Source organism: Pteropus medius, unplaced genomic scaffold, assembly GCF_902729225.1.
Source record: "Pteropus medius unplaced genomic scaffold, Ma_sr-lr_union100, whole genome shotgun sequence".
Taxonomy (NCBI): Eukaryota; Metazoa; Chordata; class Mammalia; order Chiroptera; family Pteropodidae; genus Pteropus; species Pteropus medius.
Window position 1 is genome coordinate 11,406,644 of NW_024342467.1, and position 20,552 is coordinate 11,427,195.

General features: G+C 35.3%; 1 protein-coding gene across 5 annotated transcripts; it reads right to left on the reverse strand.

Annotated features, from left to right (window-relative positions):
- Nucleotides 1-1,117: 1,117 nt before the first annotated feature.
- Nucleotides 1,118-20,370, reverse strand: TRA2A (transformer 2 alpha homolog). 5 transcript variants are annotated; one of them, XM_039862551.1, is made up of 9 exons: nucleotides 20,146-20,367; nucleotides 11,102-11,180; nucleotides 10,455-10,588; nucleotides 7,597-7,762; nucleotides 6,265-6,453; nucleotides 4,131-4,246; nucleotides 2,617-2,748; nucleotides 2,222-2,289; nucleotides 1,118-2,074 (listed from the first exon to the last, which is right to left on the reverse strand). In XM_039862551.1, exons 4-9 carry the CDS (start codon nucleotides 7,627-7,629, stop codon nucleotides 2,064-2,066), a joined length of 549 nt encoding a protein of 182 aa, XP_039718485.1. In that variant the 5' UTR covers nucleotides 7,630-7,762; nucleotides 10,455-10,588; nucleotides 11,102-11,180; nucleotides 20,146-20,367; the 3' UTR covers nucleotides 1,118-2,063. The 5 variants fall into 5 exon arrangements, with proteins under 5 accessions (XP_039718485.1, XP_039718484.1, XP_039718483.1 ...); XM_039862550.1 differs by having other exon boundaries at nucleotides 10,880-11,180; XM_039862549.1 differs by having other exon boundaries at nucleotides 10,869-11,180.
- Nucleotides 20,371-20,552: the final 182 nt, after the last annotated feature.

Genomic DNA, 20,552 nt, shown 5'->3' on the forward strand with positions numbered 1-20,552 from the left:
TCTTAAAGATTTTCTTTAACAGTGTGAGGCCCAGAAATACCCAAACTTTTTTCTATGTTGCAATCTAACACATCTAGTCTTTAAGCCTAATATATATCCATTTATATGTAACACTACACCCATGCACCCACTTCTGACAGTTCCCCTTTCTATAAAGGAACTTGCCTATTTTTAAACCACACCTCCCAACCCCACCCTCTCCCCAGCAGGGCCCAGCCCTTGGTTATCATCTTTGCCCAACATTCCAGGCCATTACATTTGTTGTTTTTACCTAACATGCTCTTCCTCTTATCTACAAGGCTCCCTTTCCCTCCTTCCCTTCAGATTTTACTCAAATCTCACCCCAGGGAAGCCTTCAAAGACTGCCATATTTAGACTTGTATCCTTCCTTACTCCATTCTCCTTCCCTACTTTTTTCCCATTAACACGTATGTAAACACATCTATATGTTCGATTATATTTACTGTCGCTTCATTATGGCTATTCTCTTCCAGACTGTGGCTAAAGTTACTTTTTGTTGATACATTGCTTTGATCTTTAAAGTATTCCCACAGTCCACAGATTAATGTCCTCTTTAGGGCAATGAATTTGTCTTTTAATAACCTGCCTTAAAGAACAAAATCCCTCTAGGGACCAACAGGAGACTGCTTAGATATCCTTTAATGGGGGAAAAAAGCACACACACACACAGACATTTTGAAGTCAGCTTTTCAATAAAGATGTCTGAGGCACTTCAATCCCATAGATCCCATCAGTCTATTACACAGATCATAATAATCTAATTTTATTTTCACTGCTTTGAGAGAGAAAACAAAGCTCATGGTCCTATATTTTTTCATAAAGGTCACCTGAAACATCATCCATCTCTTTGCTAAAACACTGTCCCCTTACGTTACGTTACAGTCGTTTAGTGTTATCCTACTAGAATGTGGGCTTCTTGAAGACGTGAACCATATCATTTATCTTTCCTTTAGCATGGTGCGTGATACTGAATACTCTCAATATTTATAAGTTGGCCAAGAAAAAAGGGGAGAGTAAAACAAAGGTTTTAGAAGACTGATTAAGAGATAAGATTATACATTTAGGTGGAAGCAAAAATGTTAGAAAAAAGGACTGGTTACCAAATCAATCCAGTTATATTTTCCCATTGTAACACAATAAAGAGAGTCCCATTTTCAAAGAAATTAACTTTTATTTGAAAGGAGACTACTTTTCCCCACACGTATCCTCTAAGAACTCTATAGTATACAATAGCCTGCTGCTTAACCATTGTCTCAATACCAAAATTTCTAACAGCAAAGTATACAATTGCTCTAAGTAATAAATAATAAAGGTTGTCCTTCACTGATTAATACTCAAAACTTCAATAAATTCAATACAAAAACCACACTTTAAGTTTTAACAGATGTATTTTAAATACAACATGTTTTATAGGAGTCCACAAGCTTTCTATCTTTAAAAAATGACGTAATTTTTAGGGTTCAAAAATGCGGTTCTTCAAAAGAAATGACCAAGTGTTTTCTTTCATAGCTTCAAACTTTCTACACTCAACTATTTGACTGCTCCATGCCACCCCAGGCAAATTTGACGACTGAACTACTTCAAGTGTTACTATTTTCCCCAAAAGAAAGTTAAAAAAGGAGTTCGTCGTAAATGCAGATTTCTAATACAATATCTAATACAATATCTAACACAAAAGAAGCTTTAAAAAGATTATTTTTTCCCCTCATTTGATTAGCCGAGTTAATTTTCTGTAAAAGCAAAATAAAACAAACAAAAAATAAAACAAACAAAAAAAAAGCATAACACTGGGGGTTCTTTTTTACTCAAGATGTTCAAGATGTTTAACTACTCAAAATGACAATTATATCTTTAAGAGTATAATAAAAGGGATGGAAAACAGCAATACAAGTGACAAAGTGTAGATGCTAAATAAACCAAAGATTTTTTTTTTAATTATTTTTTAAGATGTAGGAAGGATGAGAAGCTTAGGGAAATCCAGAATTAAACAACGTAAGAGAAAGAGAGAAAAAGAAAAGATGTCCTCAACTGCAACCATTCTATCAATAGCGTCCTGAAAGAGAGAGAAAAAAAAAGTCAAAATGACAATTAGTTTGACTTGTCTGTTATTTTTCCAAACATTAACAGTCATCATATACCCTAATTTTCTAAAATCAACTATTAATTAGAAATGAGGTTCTTAATGCACAAGAGTACGTACTTGGGCTGTAGGAACGAGACCTTGATCGTGATCTATATCGACTATAGTAAGGAGAAGGTGATCTTCTTCTGTAGGAAATAAGAGATTATTTAATATACACATAATCCACTGAGGCAAGCGAAAAAAAAATTTTTCTGTCATTCAAAATAAGACTCAAGATGATAACTATTAAGTTCTTTCTGTAACAACAGTAAGTATGTGACAAAACAAAATATTGGCAAATACAGTTAATTAAACTCGTTCTCAGTTTTGAGAAAATGTTTTCCCATTTCCTCAGGAAAGCATCATATAAAATCTTTTAACGTTTTTATTAATACATATCAAACATAATTTAAAAGTACCAAATACTACTACTATTATCTACTTTAGAACAGAAACCACAAGTTAAAACTTACCTGTACCGGTAATCATAGTCTTCATATCTGTCATAACCACGCTCATATCCTCTATCATAGTAAGAATCACGACGTCTGCCGCCACCTCCACCTCCACCACCACCTCCACCACCTCCTCCTCCACCGCCACTACTACAGAAAAATGTTAAAATTTTACATCAACATGAATGATCATTTCCAGTATCATTTAATACAGTGGTACTTAAGTGAAATAAAATAAAATGAAGGAGGGAAGACAAAGGAGAAAGGATAACCCTTACATGCCAATTACACCTCCATGCCTTAGCTGGTTGATGCCCATGGTGTTTGGCTTTGGCTTTCTATTCATTACATAAATAATGAGGACTATAAATTGCTCTTCTATTAATGCATTACCCAAATCAACAGGACCCTTTCAGCAAGGTGAAAAGAAGTGTGCTGGGAAACAATACCAAAATGCCCAGATGTGTGTCTTTATGACTAATTCAAAGCAACTTAAAAACATCAAGAACTATAAAGTAACCAACCCTAAACAGCAAAGAGAATTAACTACCTTACACTGAGGTCCAGCACTAAAACAATTTCAAGGTCTAGTGCTTAAATCTCTAGCAGTGATTTCAAACTCTAAGCCCCTCTCTTGCTGTGTTCTCAACTCCTAATCATAGGAACACTTCCTTCACTTTAGTTTGACAGATCCTACATTGTCCCTAGTAAGGTTTTAGATGAAACCCTATATTCCTTCTTTCACTTTTAAGAAATAAATACTGTCTTTGATGAAAAAAAAACAAACAAAAACACTATAATAGCCCCCATTTATGTTCTTCTACACAACATGAAAGCTGGTTTTTTTTTAAAAAACAGTAATACCCTTCTATATACAAAGAGGCTTATAAAGCCACATAATAGAAACACTTTCCTAAAAGCACACAATATTTTTCTATTATCTAATAATTTTCCTATTTGTATAGTACCAAGGAAAAGGCCAGAAATGCACTTTAATAGTCTTACTTTATCCCCCTGCATACATATTTTATATGTACATATATATAAGAGGATAAATAAATATATATATGCAATTGGTCCTTGTGCAACATGGGTTTGAACTGTGAGGTCCATGTATACAGTTTTTTTTCAATACCTGTACTGTTTTTGATCTCTGGGTTGGGAGTCTGAGGATGCAGAGGGCTAACTGTATGCACTGACCTATGCTATTTTACACAGGGCACCTGAGTATCTGTGGATTCTGGTATCCATCGGGGTCCCAGAACCAAACCCTGGCACATATTGAGGGACAACTAGTTTTTGGGGAGTCAAAAGTTATACATGGTTTTGACTATGTGGAAGTCAGTGTCCCTAACTCCCAAGTTGTTCAAAGGTCAAATGTGTGTGTTTCCAAGAATACATACAAACTAAATAACTTTCAATTTTAATTATAGGGAAAAAATCATTTTATCTTTGGACTAATAAAAATTTTGTAGACATTTCTGGTAGATTTCTGGCTATAATAGTTTAGCTTAGGAAACATGAAATCTTACTGAGTTGGTCTGCCCATGTAGATGCCTGGTGTAGGTGTGTGTGCTCTCTTGGTGATAGAATAATCCACACGAATTCTTCTACCATCCAGCTCCATTCCATTTGCCCTTTCCATAGCCTTTAAAAGAGAATAAGCATAAGTCAAGCATAATTCATCAAGAAGCAGCTACCAAAAATGTGACAAATATAACACATTTTCTGCTTGAAATTTCAAAAATTAAAATTCTCTAAACAAACTTATTTTTCAAACAACAAGGGATAGGATTTTACATATTAATCCCTGCTATGTGCATGACAATAGTATTGAGTTTTCTAAGGTAAACATGGACACTTAAGCAGGCCTGTGCTGAAAGACTTGGGCAGCTACAGCCATAGAGAAGGGGAACTAAACTCAGGGAAGCCTGCATAATAATAATTCAGGTGACAAATCTAAACTAGTCAAGCCATTCTTTAGGCAACACACTGCCACCTAGTGAACTCTAAATATAAAGGAACCTCTATACCAGTCAATAAGTGCTCCTATCTCTATACCTCTTCCATTCGCATTCCCATCTTTGCCTTTTGACACTAGTATCAATAAATGCAACAATAACTCAACGAGTGTAACAAATTTACAAGAAGTTTTTCGGACATCCCCAGTTATTTCTAAATTCAAACTTGATCTCTTGAGAACAGGAATAAACAAAGCACAAATACAGTAGTCTCCCTTAACTGCAGTTTTAGTTACCCACAGTCAACCATGGGACAAAAATATTACATGGAAAATTCTAGAAATAATTCCTAAGTTTTAAATTGTGTGCCGTCCCTCCCAGGATGTGAATCATCCTTCTGTCCAGTGTATCTACGCTGTATGAGCTACCCCGCATCCATTAGTCACTTACTAGCCATCTTGGTCATCACATCAACTATAGCAATATCACAGCGCTTATGTTCAAGTAACCCTTATTTTACTTAATAACAATCCTGAAGCACAATAGTGATGCTGGCAATTCAGATATGCTAAAGACCTGTAGAAAGTGCTTCTGGGCACCAACTGGGGGTCTTGGAATATATCCCCCATGGATAAAAGTAGACTACCATATATAACAGTAAAAAACAAAACAAAAACGTAATACTGACAAAACATTAGAGTGCCTATTAGAATGTCTATTACATAAATGACTTATAACCCAAAGCATTTCAACCTCAGCACTACAGACATTTTGAGACTGCTAATTTTATGTTGTGGGTGGCTATCTGTGCATTGTAAGATGTTTAGTATCATCTTTGGCCTATATTCACTAGATGCCAATAGCCTCTATTACTTTCTAAAGATAACATAACATTCTCTATGATTGCCTGTGTTGCAATCAAGCACTGTTGATGCATAAAGCAATAATGACCTATACCCAACTATTGTCACATGTAAAATGGCACAAAATGTCAGTACTTGCCATTTATTAAGGTTTGACAAAACCTTAACAATGAGCTTCAATTTCCTTAAAATGGAGTTTTCTAACTCAATTTCTATAAACTTAAAGAGAAAGCAATCCTACTGCTTCCTTTACAATCCAATGTCTAAAACATCAGAGCAGCACTATTTCAAATCATTGACATTGATTAAGATCATTCTGTTAGGCAAATTAAGGATGGCACTAAACAAAAATCAAAAAGTGCCAATTTTTCTCATGTATTATTTTTCAATTATAGAACAGAATAATAGCTGAGTACTGAGAATAGGAAAACGAAGCTCTCTATCTATACATGGGGAACTAATTAGGCACAAAATTAAACAGAATAAATCTAAACGTCACAATTCTGAAAAGTCAATTTAATCATCTGCTTGGAACATGAACAAGGCTTATTCAAAAGAGAGCACATAGTTCACTTTTTCTATTAACTCAAACACATACATCTCACTTTATAAGGCCAGATTTCAAGCAGGGTATGCATATAGCAGGAAGTATTAGCTGGAAAGTAAAACTGACCATTCTAACTGTAAAACTGAAAGGCAGAGTTTGAATCAGGTCAGTAACGAAAGAGGACATAATATTTATGGAATTGAAGTCTTAATCAACTTTTAACAGTAACTCAATACTATAATCATGCATACCAGAACATTTTCAAATTGACACATAATTATAAAAACAAAATTACCTCCTTTGAGTCATCTATTCTCTCAAAATAAACAAAAGCAAATCCTCTTGATCGTCCAGTTCGCTGATCATAAACCACATTGACACCACTCAGTGGTCCATATCGAGAAAACACTTCACGAAGATCTCTCTCTGTTGTGTACAAACTGAGGCCGAACACTCCAAGACAAGTGTTGGGATCTGGATTCGCCTGTTGCATAAAGACATCATTTAATTTTAAGCTCCAAATTAAAGTAAAAATTAAAACAAATACTTTTCATAGAACACGTCATCCAATACAAAGATTATATTGTTTCAAGTGACTTGGAAATAACCGAAGAGGAAAAAAACCAGATGAGCCACGTCCTACAGTTCACAACACACTTAGGCCTTTCCTGAAATATACAACCTGAATAAAAACAACTCTATTCTCTAGTCCAGCAATTTTCACAACGTATCCTAAGAATTCATCCTTAAGTTTAATGCCATATTGCCAGTTTATTAAAATGCTATACATCCCTTACAGATTTGTACTTAATCTGACCTCATCTGTGATTGCTGATTTGACTTTCCTCCCTCCCCATTTTCATTCTTTAGCAGACTCCACCACAGTTAAATGACACAGTATCACATGAGAGAAGCACAGCACAGCAGTTAAGTACAAGAACGTCAAGAGTCGGGCTGAAATCTGGGCTTTGTTGGTTAGCCAAAAAACAAACCTCAATGTCACATATCCAAGACCCCATTTCCTTATCTATAACACAGTAACTTGCCTCACAGAGATGTATTAAATATATTAAAGAACTCTGCACAGTGCTAAACACCACAAGTGCTAGTTATTACTAGTTTTTGGTATTTCCTTGCTGCCCACTCCCCACCTACCATAAAACTTTTTATCTCAATATCTCAATTTGGTTTATGCTTTCCATTTTAATTCTTGGAACATAGCCTTTCTTCCCGAATTTCATCTAACTACTCTAAAATCATGAAAAGAAAATGTACTTCAATATTTATACACTCAAGGATATTTCTGGTATACCACTTTTAAACAATAGTCTAGCTCTCATAAAAGCAAGATATTATGCTATGACTAAACACACATGAAAGACTTTTTATTAACTTTTTTTCAGTTTTTTAGCCTTCGATTTTTTTTATTAGTTTCAGTTATACAGTACATTGGGAAGATGTTTATATATAGTTTATGCAACGATTCCCCCCTAATTACTCTATATTCCCTCTGGCTCTACATAGTCATTACCTTACTGCTATCTGCAGTCCCTATGCTGGGCTACTCCCCATCCTTGTGACCATCTATTAGCTACTAAGTTTTCATTAACTTTTAAAAACCACTTACCCTGCTGCCTGTATGTCTTCTCCGGTTAGACATTGGAGAATGACTTCGGCTCCTTCGACGGCGGTATTCTGGTGTATATGACCTACTTCGAGATCGTCTCCTGTGAGAGTGAGAATGGGATCTGGATCGAGTGTAACGTCTATGAGAATGCCTCCTTGACCTCGACCTTTGAGAGAAATAAATTTAGGTAAAAATACTGAAAATAAATGGCTAATGCCAAGGACCTACACATATGTTTATTCTCAGCTCCTTTCTCTTTTCTGAGAAAAAAGAAAAGAGGAATATTCTTCCTTTTGTCCTCTTAATCACTACAATATGCCTTTTATTCTCAGTCTGTCCCTTCTACATTCTTTTCACTCTACCTTACAAGCATGTTAAAGCTCTACTTTCTTTAAAAAGAAAAAAACTACCACTAGGAAGGAAATTCTGCAATATTCAACATGGATGAAACTTGAGGACATTATGCTAGGTGAAAATAGTCACAAGAAAACAAATACTGTAAGATTCCACTTACATGAGGTATTTAGTAATCAAAATCATTAAGACAGAAAGTAAAATGATGGTTGCCAGGGGTTGAGAGAAGGGGAACATGGGGAGTCATTATTTAATTGGTAGACTTTCGGTTTTACAAGATATGAAAAGAGTTAAGATAGATGGTGATGATTGCACAACATGTGAATGTACGTAATACCAATGAACTGTAATGGTTAAGATTGTAAATCTTATGTGTATTTTATCACAAAACCGACAAAAGAAACCACCAACTATCACTACCACAATAAAACCCTTTGATTAAACCACTTATCACTTTCTCAATATAGTTCTATATTCCCTTCACTGTTAAATATCATTTCCTTTCCAATCTTTCTTTAGCTTGCTGCAATCTAGCAACTAAATTAGTTCATTAACCAAAATGCCCATCTAACCTAATGGTTTTCATTTCTTCAAGCTTTCTATAGCATTTCACCCATCTCTCCACTAAGTCCTAGTTCATCTCCTATCTGATTATTTCTACTTGCTCTCAGACAATAATCTTTCTTTGCCCATTAATGCAACAATTTCTTATTTACTATTCACATGACCCATCCTTAACTAAACACCCAGACAGCAGTGATGACAGTCATACAAAATAACTTCTATAAGGCATTCAATAAATGTTATAAACGCTAAGGGCCAGAAAGTTTAAAGAAAGCACATGAGTATAGGGAATAAAACAAGGGAAGACTGTTCAAAACAAAGAAGGCTAACAATAAAGCTGAGAGACTTAACAGACTTCACTAGGTAGAAAGGGGAACAGTGTCCTAGGAATAGCAAGAGCAAAGGTTCCCCGAAAAGATAGAGATGTAATCAGAGAATTGCAAAACAGTACAAGGAATTAGAATACTTACAAAGGAAGTAATGAGAGTAAAAATTAGATAAGGACTGAGACAACATTGTGTAAAAGCCTGACTATCAAGCTGAGGGTAGAGATTTATTGAAAGGGGCAAACAATTAAAGGCTTCCGAGTGGGAACGAAAATAATAAAATGAGTGGCTTACTATCTAAAAGAAATTAATCATTTGGGTGTGGGGAGTGGGATAGGGTAGGTTTAAAGAAAATTTGTGTTCGTGCAAGAATCCCAAACAGGATATTTCCCATTTTCTTTAGCACTAATTTACATCCTCGATTAAAAAAAAATAAATAAATAAGAAAATGTCATTTAAAATACCAATGGTTACTTTTAAATAATAATGAAAACTGAGACATTAATTTGAAACCTTTCAGGAGTGAGTACCCACCTTTTCACTATCCAAATAGTGACAAGTATTATGAAACAAATTAAAGGAATAAACAGAGTCCATGCTATTTAATGTTTTGGGGTTAAACATGGGCAGAGAAGTGAATCAAGTAATAAGAGAATATCTGAAGGAAGAGAAGCCTAGGTTGAAGTTAGTAAATGCAAAGGTCCTTAAATGAAAATACGTTCATTTCTGTTTCTATACTCAAATTCTATGCAGTGCTATTCTTCACATACAGATTTAATTAAACAGGGTGGTTAGCAAATCAAGCACTAGGCTGGATCCTGGTTACAATCTAGAAAAAGACATAGCTGTGGACCTCAAGAAAAGTAGTCTTTTAACGGATTCTTCTGTTTCACGCTCCTCTGCAGTAAGACTCTAGCCAAAAACATAAACTATGTCTCTAATCAAGAAATTATAATAGTTTATTAAACTAACTGCCCCAGGCTGTTTTCAACCCTTTTCCCACTCCAGTACACCAGGGACATTTGATACAGTGAACCTTGTAGTGGTTCGCTAGCAAGTTTTTGTGGTTGTCAGTAGGTGGTAGTGGCAGGGGCTCTGAATTACTCAGGGATACCCCCCACCCTAAATTACATCCAACTAGCATTCTACCCTGGACCTACTAAAGTCAGAATCTACCAAACTAAAGGATGTAGGAATGTGAATCTTGAAAAAGCTTCTCAAATCATTCTGATAACCAAGTACAACATATACAAATCAACTTTCTCTGCTTTAAATTACATGCCAAGTTTCCAGTCGAGAAAATTAACTTTATGTTGAGCAAATATTGTTGAAATAAGATCAAGCAATAATTCTCAAATGCTAAGTACATTTAAATCAACTGACACAGTCTTTTAATAGCTAGTATCTGACATATTAATTGGGCTTAGAGATGATTCTACCTTATGTAAGTCTTTGTCTAGAATGTATTATTTATTTCTAAACTCCACAATTTTGAGTTTAGAGTCTTTGGTGAAATTTCTATACAGAATGCAGGAGAAACGAGGGATTTAGCAAAAACCACTTTGCCCTGAAAAATCCAAGGAAAGCATTTTAAGTATTATTTTCAACACATACCTGGATTTTGATCTTGATCGAGAATGGGATTCAGAATGTTTGGAAACCCTTGATGGACTACGAGATCCTGACCTGCTCTCCGATTTTACACGAGCAGGAGTTCCCGTTGGAGATTTTGACTGAGAGCGAGACTCCTAACAAAGAAGACAGTATTACAAATGGCACTGGTCACGTAGATGCCTAACACCTAACATTTAAAGTACCGTAATTATTTATATTGATTGCTCCTGAAAAACAAATGGTTAGGCAACACCCTCCAGAAAAAATTTCAGCTCATTAATAACCCATTGTTAATACTGCTAACTGTCCTCAATAATTCCCTACTTGAACCAGAGCACCAATTCTCTATTAACTAAGTAATCATGCAAATTCATCTACAACTTGATCATACAGACACTGGAACATAAACCATACATTTACTTAACCTAGGACCCATTCATTCTTCCAGATTCTTTTAATTCTACTTCACTCTTGCTTTCTACTTCTCTTCATTCTTCATTGAGTTTTTCATTTTTCATACTTCGTGTATTCTTCCCCAATTCAAACAATTCAAAATAGCCTTAAAAAAATATTCAAGTGCTTCTATCTGACCAATCTTCTGTTCAATTTTTTCCCCCATTCAATTTTAATTTTCTGATCTTTAATACTTTTCATTAGCCTTCTTTTATCTTGATTTATCTTCCACATTCTTGGAAAAAACTCTTCAATTTCTTCACGAACATTAACCTTAATGGAAAAAGAACATTTAGTATATTTAAGCACGTGGGGATTATAAAACTCTGCTGGAGTTCAGAATGTTATCTACCAAATGGAAAAGCCAGCAGGTAAAGTGCAAATAACTAGTTTATTAAAAAAAACAATTTTATAATCTTTAAAATTGTTCAAAAGTCTAGTTTCTAAAAATTAAAGAGAATATACTGAATTTCTCTAAATGTTTTTACCATACTCTTCACCCTCCTCCCCTTTCATGTTTCATCCTAGTTCCTAAAATGGGAACAATTTTAATATAAATACTTAATTCAAACATAAATCTAACAGTAACTGTAATCCACCCACCTGTGCTTTACATTTTCACTAATTTATAACCTGAAGATTCTTAGTAATCTTAAAATAAGCTTCCACTAAGCCATGCTAAGATATCAAAATATAGTTAAAGCAAAGCATCCTACACTGAAATATTTGTACATACCCATCTAAATTCAAACATTATAGGACAAATGCTGAGATTCAAAGCAGAAAAAAGAGTAAAATTATTAACATCCCAACTTTAACCACTATCTTTGCTTACTCTAACTTAACCAGAAAGGTATGTTCTTAAGTAAAACAAGCATACTGAGAAAAGTAAGGGGAAAAGAATGAAATTCTTAAAATTTCCCCCTTGGCTTGTGAAGTTCTAGTATATATACTTTTGCAACTGTGTCATTTCAAAACTCTGTATTATCCATTAAGTATCATATGTACAAGGAGGTATTACAAAATTATAACATGGTCTTTATTTTTTGATCCCACCTTTTTGTTCATAGTTTTTACATATTTTATGCAGTTATGCATATTTGTACTCCCTTCAGTGTCTATATCCTATACCAGAAAACTGGCTTCTGAAAAAGTTGAATATGAATCAAAACTTTCCAGTCGAATGCTTTAAAAATGATTAAAAGTCCCCCCCTTTTTAATTTGACAGATATATGAGGCACTTATGACTAAAGTAGGATGGACAGTTTGGTTTCCCTGTCCACTTAAGCCCCTTGAGTATTAGTGTAAATAATTATTCCAATTTCACACTATTTTCATTTACTCCATAAGACTACCATGCAATTTCCTTAAAACTTTTCCTTTACTTCAAGTTTAATGTCAAAAGACATATTTATTAAGAATTTTACGTAATGCTTATTTATTTTTTCAGATGAAAATAAAACAAATATATAGCTACCTCCTGTTTAATATTAACATTTCTCATTTAGCTACACACAATAAAGTCCTTCACCACAACTCGCGCTCTCTAAATTCCTGAACAGATGCCTGGAGTAGGCACAGCAATTTAGGCCTTTTCATTCACCGAAACTGTAAAACTGGCATATTTACTATTTAGTATGGCTAATTTGCTTGTATTTGAAGTCTCACAGGCTGGTTCATTAACCAAGCTGATATGACTATCTTCTCTTCTCTCTTGGCTTTCTCTTCTATAAAACAGACCTTCTGGTACAACATTCATTTAAGCTACTGTTGAATAGCAGTAGATGGAATAAATCTATAAACATCACCACAGCCCTTGTTATACACACATATCAGAAAGCTTTGTGCTGTGACACTGTAAAATCTTTAGTTTTACTAGGATAGAAATAAAAATCTTATATTAAAACCCAAAATTTATTCTTAAATGTTTATTTATGTGAAGCTTCCTAGTACAGAATAAAAATTTTATGGTCCAAATATATGTGTTTATGATGTCTTCCATCATAAACTTAATAACTGAAAATTATTCAAGAGCACTGAAAATTACCACATCTTAGGAATTAATGTAAACAAGGTAACTCAGTAACATCTTAAATTTTATATCCCATTTCTGGCATAGCAACTTATTGGGAAAAAAAATGCAATTTTCCTTTTAGTCTGTTAACAAAGCATTAAGATGTAACAGAATACTTTTCAAAAGACATGAGCATATTTTAAAAGGCTTGCTTTTTATTATTCAAGGTGTCCTAAATACCTAATCTCTTTGTTGCCTGCCCTTTAATTTTTATAACCTAAACCTGCATAAATTTCTTCATGGAATCATTTAAGGTTAAGTAGTAGTCCTCTTAATTCCTTTTTAACTCCTAGTTACAAAGCTGTCACTGCTGTTTTAACTTCCCAAAACAATTTTGAGACTAGACTTTAAAAAGGTAAATCAATAACTGTCAGCAAACTTAAACTACAAAGCATAAAATGAACTTTCAATCCTTCAGTTTTTTCTATAATACCAAAAATAAAAGATCATATTAATATTTACCACTTTTGAGCAACTTATTTCTCAAAAGCTGGTACAAAATATTTTCACTGAACTGTGCATTAGAAACCAGGCTAAATAAGTCTTTAATGAATAAATGCTAGATTATCCTTTTCTACCTTTTACTGGTAACCAAATCATATTATGAATTTAAATCTTAAATAGGCTTCCATTATACCTTAAGTACTATAAACCAGAAGCCAGGCAGAAAGTTCTCACAGTACAACTTGCTTAAATGATGTGTTTGTTCTTTTAACTATTTTTCATCATTGAGGTATCTCTGGTGCTATCTGAAGGATGGGGGTGGGGGGGGCCTAGGTAACCATAAATATTAAGAAAGTTAAGAGTATTCAATAAAGCACTCTAAGAACCATCTTTCTTTTCTTTGTTAAAACAGTTGTATGTTACACACTGAAAATAACTGCCAATGACCATATACTAATCAGGAAAAATGGTTATTAAATATATGCACACAGTTGCAGAACATGAACAATTCCTACAGCAAGCAATAACTGCAGTCTTTTAATACAGCTAGTGTATTATAGGTGGAAAAAAATTCCAACAATATATATGCTTAGTACTTAAAGCCCACTGAAATAAACAACCAATGTTAAATGCTATACTGTAATCCATTCTAATATTATGGCAAGACAAATTTAAATTTTATGCCAAGTAATAGTGCCAAGTTTACACAAATTTAAGTCTATTTGAATAGAGTATAAGGTTTTAAAATAAACTTTCTCAAGTATATTTTCCTGCTAGTTTATGATACTGGAGATCTAGTTTCATAGACATACACTACTGCATTTAGGTAAATTATAAGTCCAAAGGGCAGGGTACTTAAATTACTCAAATAACTTTTAATATTTATTGTACTCCTGCATCCTTTCTCGAGTATATGACAGGCTGCTTCTTTTACAGACTCTTAGGTTATAGAAGAAATACTCCCAGTCTCTCAACTCATAACTGCTATTAGAGTCATTCCTTAAAAAGAGAATACCAACTACTCCGAACATTAGCTATTTCTAAATAATTTTCCTTTGTTAAGGTTACACCTGTATGATGCATTCTGAGTGAAGTTAAAGTGGTCTTTGTACCTACAAAGGCACACGGATATCCTAACACTGTATGAGTCTATATTCTCTCAAGTTTGGAATAATTTTGGGAACGCTTAACAAAGAACTGGCACTTATACAGTTATAATCAAATTTAAACTCATGTCACAACTGTGAAATTACCTGTAAAATTAGAATCTTTTGTACAAATTTTAAATGTGGCTCATAAACAGGCCAGCTTATGTCATGATCAATTGTTATGTCCAAAAAGCTAGCATACAAGTGACAATTTCAAAGGTATAGAAAACAAGTTTATAAGGATTAAAACGGTCAGTATATTAAAAGCCAATAATAGCAACTAAAAGCAAACTTCTAAGAGCCTGTTACAGAATTCTCATGTTCTCACTCTCTAATGTCATAAAGCATTTATGAATCTTGAGTACTAAGCCTTATTTAGTTCAAAGGAAAAAATCAACTTTTCCTCTGCCTCAGATTGGTCAGGCCTAGTCACTCACACCTTTGGTGAAAATCATGAGGCAATAAGGACTAAACACAACTATATATGGCAGTAACTTAAAGTAGGGGAAACTACATTTCCTTTCATCATTGCCCTCAACTTTCATTTACGATGTTCACTGATTTTTTCCCCCCATTTGATCATTACCATTTTTCTCACTTCCAATTCTGTCCTGCTAATAAACCTCTAACATATGAAAAAAATATCAGTATTAACTCACTTAGCATGTGAATATATACCTTTTACAAGGGTTAGTTGCTTGATGCCTAAGCACCAACTGATATTACAAAGAGGTTTTCACACAAGTTCTAGGAAACTATTATGCTGATTACTGATGGCCATTTCACACTTACACTAACACATCTTATACTACACATACTATACCACAGGTAAATAATCTCAGTTCATTTACAAAATTAAGTCCACAAAGTTTGTTTGTACTTTTCAAGTGGCTTTCATTCCTAAATATTTAAATCTCTTGATATTCTTTCAGATCCCAAGACTATTTTATTCTTTTAGAGATGGTAAAATCATAAGCATCATCTATGATTAATCTGTAAAATTACAGTTATGCACTGGGGGTAATTAGCTGCATTGTTCCTTTTAAAAATTCTACCTTTTACCTGTATTGAGCAAATTAACATCCTTCGGTGAAAGAATCTCAAATATAAAAATTTGAGCATTAAAATGTTTGCTTAAGCTTACAAAATATTTGCTCAAATGATGGGAGAATAAAAAAAAAAAGCATTAAAATTGGATAATGAGAGTACTTAACTTTAGGACGATAAATTAAGACAAGCAAGACTGTCTCAAGTTTATTACAACCCCCTACTATAAGGAAGCCTTACCCTTATATAACAACTTGATGTGATGAGAGAGGGAAATTAAATTGCTGAAGAAGTTGATTTTTTTTTTTTGCATTTTTTTTTTCCCCTAGGAGGGGAGAGGGCAAAACTCACCAATACTCACACTTATTTTAAAACTTCAACAACAGAAAAATTTAAAACCCAGTTTAAGAATTTTCTTTTAAAGGAGCCAGCCAGTCACCAAGCTGGGTTTTGAATGGCGTTGTCATCACCCCTGTTATCACAAATCAGGTTTCAGAGAATATACCTTCCTCTATTTTTGCTGTTCAGCAAAATATCAACACATACAAATTTAATTCCAAATTGTGTTTTGCTCTTCACTTTTATCTTCCAATCTTATATATCAAGAAGGGGAACCCCAGGAGTCTCCTAAAATAAGTAGGAACAAGCTCTGAAAAGGGGGCAAGAATTAGTATTTTTCCTCTTCAACTGTACTACAAAGCAAAGACAATTGTGAAATTATGAGACGGACCCCTACATAAGAAAAAATAATTAACCCCTATTAAAAACACGAGACCACTGTATAAGAAAAAAAATTGGACTCAATGTTTTTCTAAGTTTTGTTAAAAACATTAGGGGAGTAAAATAAATAAGGAAAGTTTAATTTCCATTCCTCTTAACTTCTCTAAAGAACACTAAAATTTTTTTAAGTAAAAATCCTAATTTTAGTTGAACCTGTGTTGAGCAAACAACTCATTCTTTTTGAAGATGGAATACAAAGTCATAGTTCAAGTGCTAACTTAACCCCCAGCTCCAAAAGACATTTTCATTTTTGTTAACTTGACATACATGTCTCAAGCAAATTGCTTTAATTAACCTACTTATTTAAAAGGCACCAGTATTCCCTGGATCCCTTAAAAATGTCTCATTCTTTATATCCCATTCATGTCCTGTTAGACCAGATTTTTCATAATTTCCTTCTTTAACTATTTCAGCTGAGCCCTGCTGATCCTCCTGTACCAGTCTCTCTGTCCTTTGCTAAAATTCTTTTCATTATGCCACTCCCAGAATTAAGAACCCAGAGATGACTTTTACTGCACCCTGGATTAAATCCAAATTCCTAAATCTAGAACTCAAAACCCTTCATCATCTGACTGCATATTTAGTCAAATCTATCATCTCTCACTATTCAGCTACTTACTCATTGTCACACCCATATATTCATTTCCCTAATCATAAAATCCAGTGTAAGTTTTACGTACTAGGTAAAGCTTTCCCTTTCCCATAGCTCACAAAACTGCTCAACTCCATTTTCTGAATTCCCTATTAATTCCATCATAGTACCTGATTATATACTTACTTTTACCCAGATTTGAGCTGTCAGTCATCTCAAATTTAAGACTTCCAGTTCTCTTACCCTGAAGAACACCTGGCCTTTTTGGTGAAAAGGCAGCAGATGCTCAACAGTTTCGCCTCAGGCAGAAGGGAATTCTGGTTGGTTAACTCTTAAGGTTACTCCTAACTAAATTCAATTACGTTTTCTTTCCTAAAATTCTTTTACTCCAGTCCTTTAAAATGAAAGAGACAGTAATCCATAAAGGTAAAATTTAGCTCCTGTAACTGTTTTTAACAAAATCTATTGATGGCTCTGAGACACTGAAGTACAGTGCACTCTTTTTAAAAAAGTAAATTAAAATACATACAGCATAGGTAACAATGCAAAGAGCAAATGACTAGGACTTGTACATTCCAGGTTCTTGGCTGCATGGTACTCCAGCCCTTGAAGAATTACTGTGAGCAGTAAATTAGAAAATATGTCAAAGATCTGAGTAGAAGGGGATGTAGATTCTAAAGTTATATAAAAGTAGGAACTATTAGAATTAGCCCTGTTTCCTTAAAATGTTCTGCAGTCTCTAGGCACCCTCTAATTCTAAACATCTTTTCAGTAAAAGGGGTTGATATGCGCTGATTACATAAAGCAAATGAAATCTGAATACTGACCTACCAATGTTTTCCCTAATTTATTTCAGTTAAAAGTCTTTAGTATGACAATCACTTTAACACCTCAAAAACATCATTTGAAAATCCTTTTCTGAGCCTTTAAATGGTTATTACATTTAGATACAAAGAACACAATAATTGCATTCTATAAAAACTTTAAACTACTCTTTGTGGTTAGCAGAAAACAGATCACTGTACTTTAAAAACCAAAAGCACTAGTGAATTGCTTTAAGAAACATTTTTTTTAAGTACTCTCTCAGAAAAGCTGGCATTCTTCTAATTCTTTAACCAAATACGAATAAAGACAATTACCTCAACCTACCAAAAAAAAAAAAAGACATAAGTCAGCTTGGGATATTCATTATTCAATTTACTGACTTCACTCGCTCTGAAATACCTTTTAGTATTATGTATGAAAAATATTTTCTATGACCACAAACACTAAGGAAGGTGGATAAGTTGACAATTATCTAGAACTTGCTCCATTCCTCGACTTGATAACTAATTAAAAAATAAGAACTTAAAAGGGAAACAGGGTCTCAAATAGCAGTCCTCACTTCCCCAGAATCCAAATAAAACCAAACATTAAAAAAATAATTTTTTGTACCAAAGTTAATTTTAAGAAAGATTGATGGAAGCAAAATTCCTTCCCATAACTACCTAAAAATTTCAAAATAAACAGCAGCTTAAAACTACCACCAAATATTTTTATTCCATGATTTAAAAAAGTTTTGTTCGGACAATCAATACCCCATCCTAAAAAATGAGGAGGTCCGACTACCAATTTATATCTATGCTCCAGATTTTATTTTCAAAAACCAATTTTAAAGGCATAAAAGGTAGTCTTTTTGTTTCTAATCTATTTAAATGTCTTTCCTCAAAAAGAACAAAAGCCTAAACCGACGTTCTAACTGTCGGGTTCCAGGTGTTTATATTATGAGCGTCTAAAAATACACACCAAAATGCATTCCATCCAGCACACACCTTAAGTGTTTTTTATGCGTTTCCTCTAGTGACTAGAATACCAACACAATTGCCGGAACATGCCGCCTGGGGACTCTGTTTTCTTTTCAGGGTTTCACACTGATTCACTCCCACCAACTTCCACTATGAGTTAACTTCGGAAATGTAACTCAAACGTTATAGAGTTCTACTGTAAAAGTTCTAGTACACTTAACCTTAGGAAGGGAAGGTGCACTGCTGAGGGAAATCAAACCCAGGAGTCCAGGTATCAGTCTTTGTGATGTTTATATTCATCGACCCAAAATAATGAAAATCTTTAAGCCCTCTTTGCTGGGGGATGGGTTGATAAAAGAAACAGGAGAGGGCCTGTAATTTTCAGGTAACATTTTGAGTTACGAGATTTATTATAAATTGACCAGATGTTTTTAAAATACTAAGCCATGAAATTTGTTCATTTATGAAAGACTAAGATTCTTGTTTTGTTTTGTACCGTAAAAACCTGTAAAGGAGCGGTCAGTTTTTAGATGAAAGGTCAAAGGAAGAAAATCATCAGAAGTTGAGATATAAAGAAGAAAAAAAAAAACCCCAACATCAAGGAATTAGAAAAATAAGGCGTTATGGCATTTCCACATTCATTTTGAAATGAAAGGAAAGTAGAAGGGACATTAAGGGAAAAGGGCTCCTTGCGTAGTTTTCCCCTCACAGCTCTCGTCTTAAGAACGCTTAAGGGTCGGTGCGGTCGTTGACTAACCACTTCATTAGGCTCGTCCCACCTTCAACCTCAAGGCTTTCGCCTTTATAGACGCAACGCCGCCGGTTCCAACAGAGACGCGGCCGCTCACTGCAATAGAGAGCCAAGGAGACACAGGCCCCAGCTAGTCCCACGCCAGGTTCTCCCCGCCCGGACGACAGCCCCACGCACTTTCGACCCCGAGACCCTCTACGATGCTCGGGGTCGCAAGAAATGCCACCGCAGGAAACACCTACCACTATCCGGCCGGAGGGGAGCTCCCTGTCGTCTCCTCCCGCCCCACCGCAACCGGGACCCACACCTCAGAACAGAGATAAGGAGCCTCAGGGGTGGGGAGAAGGGAAGGTGCGCTGCTGAGGGAAATCAAACCCAGGAGTCCAGGTATCAGTCGGTCTCCAAAAAAAAGGGGGAGGGAGTTATCCATGGTGTTTGGGGCAGGAGTGGAACCCAGAAGCCATCTTGGGATGATAGGAAGCAACCGCGATGGCTCCAGAGGCTACTCCTCGCGGGCCCCCGCAAGACTCCCCGCAGCCCTGCCCGACCGCGCCCGTCCCCGTGAAACCCCGAGCATCGGGCCGCCGCCGAAGACGGCTCCCGCGGCTTTGTACTCACTCTGCCCTCGAAGTTGTTCTCCTCTACATCACTCATGTCGGCCAGGCGCTCCCCAGAATTAAATAAGAGACAAGTCTCGGCTTGAGGGCCAACTGTCTAATCAACCCGCTCACTGGACCGTGGGGAGAAGGAAAGAGTCGGCAACAACGGCCGCTCCACTCCACTCCCACTCGGTCACAGGATCCTGCAAGATGGCGCCGGGGCCGCCAGAAACCTTCTGGCCGAGCTAGTGCGTAGCGTAAGGGGGCGGTGTCTTGTGACGTCACGGGCCCCGCCTCCCGCGAGGCTTTGTTGTCTTCCCGGCTTAGTCCGCAGGTTGGCGTAGATCCCTAACCTCGATGCGCGAAGCCTAATCCTCACCTTTTACCTCCAAACTTCAGACACTTTTCGAATACGTTAGTCCTTTT

What these genes read in the sequence shown, in the direction of transcription:
- TRA2A (XM_039862546.1), bottom strand. Translation starts at nt 20,181, where the DNA reads ATGAGTGATGTAGAGGAGAACAACTTCGAGGGCAGA. An exon ending in GAAGACATACAGGCAGCAGG is followed by an intron (nt 6,454 to 7,596) that starts GTAAGTGGTTTT and finishes TTTATGCAACAG; the next exon opens with GCGAATCCAGATCCCAACAC. An exon ending in GACTATGATTACCGGTACAG is followed by an intron (nt 2,290 to 2,616) that starts GTAAGTTTTAAC and finishes TATTTCCTACAG; the next exon opens with AAGAAGATCACCTTCTCCTT.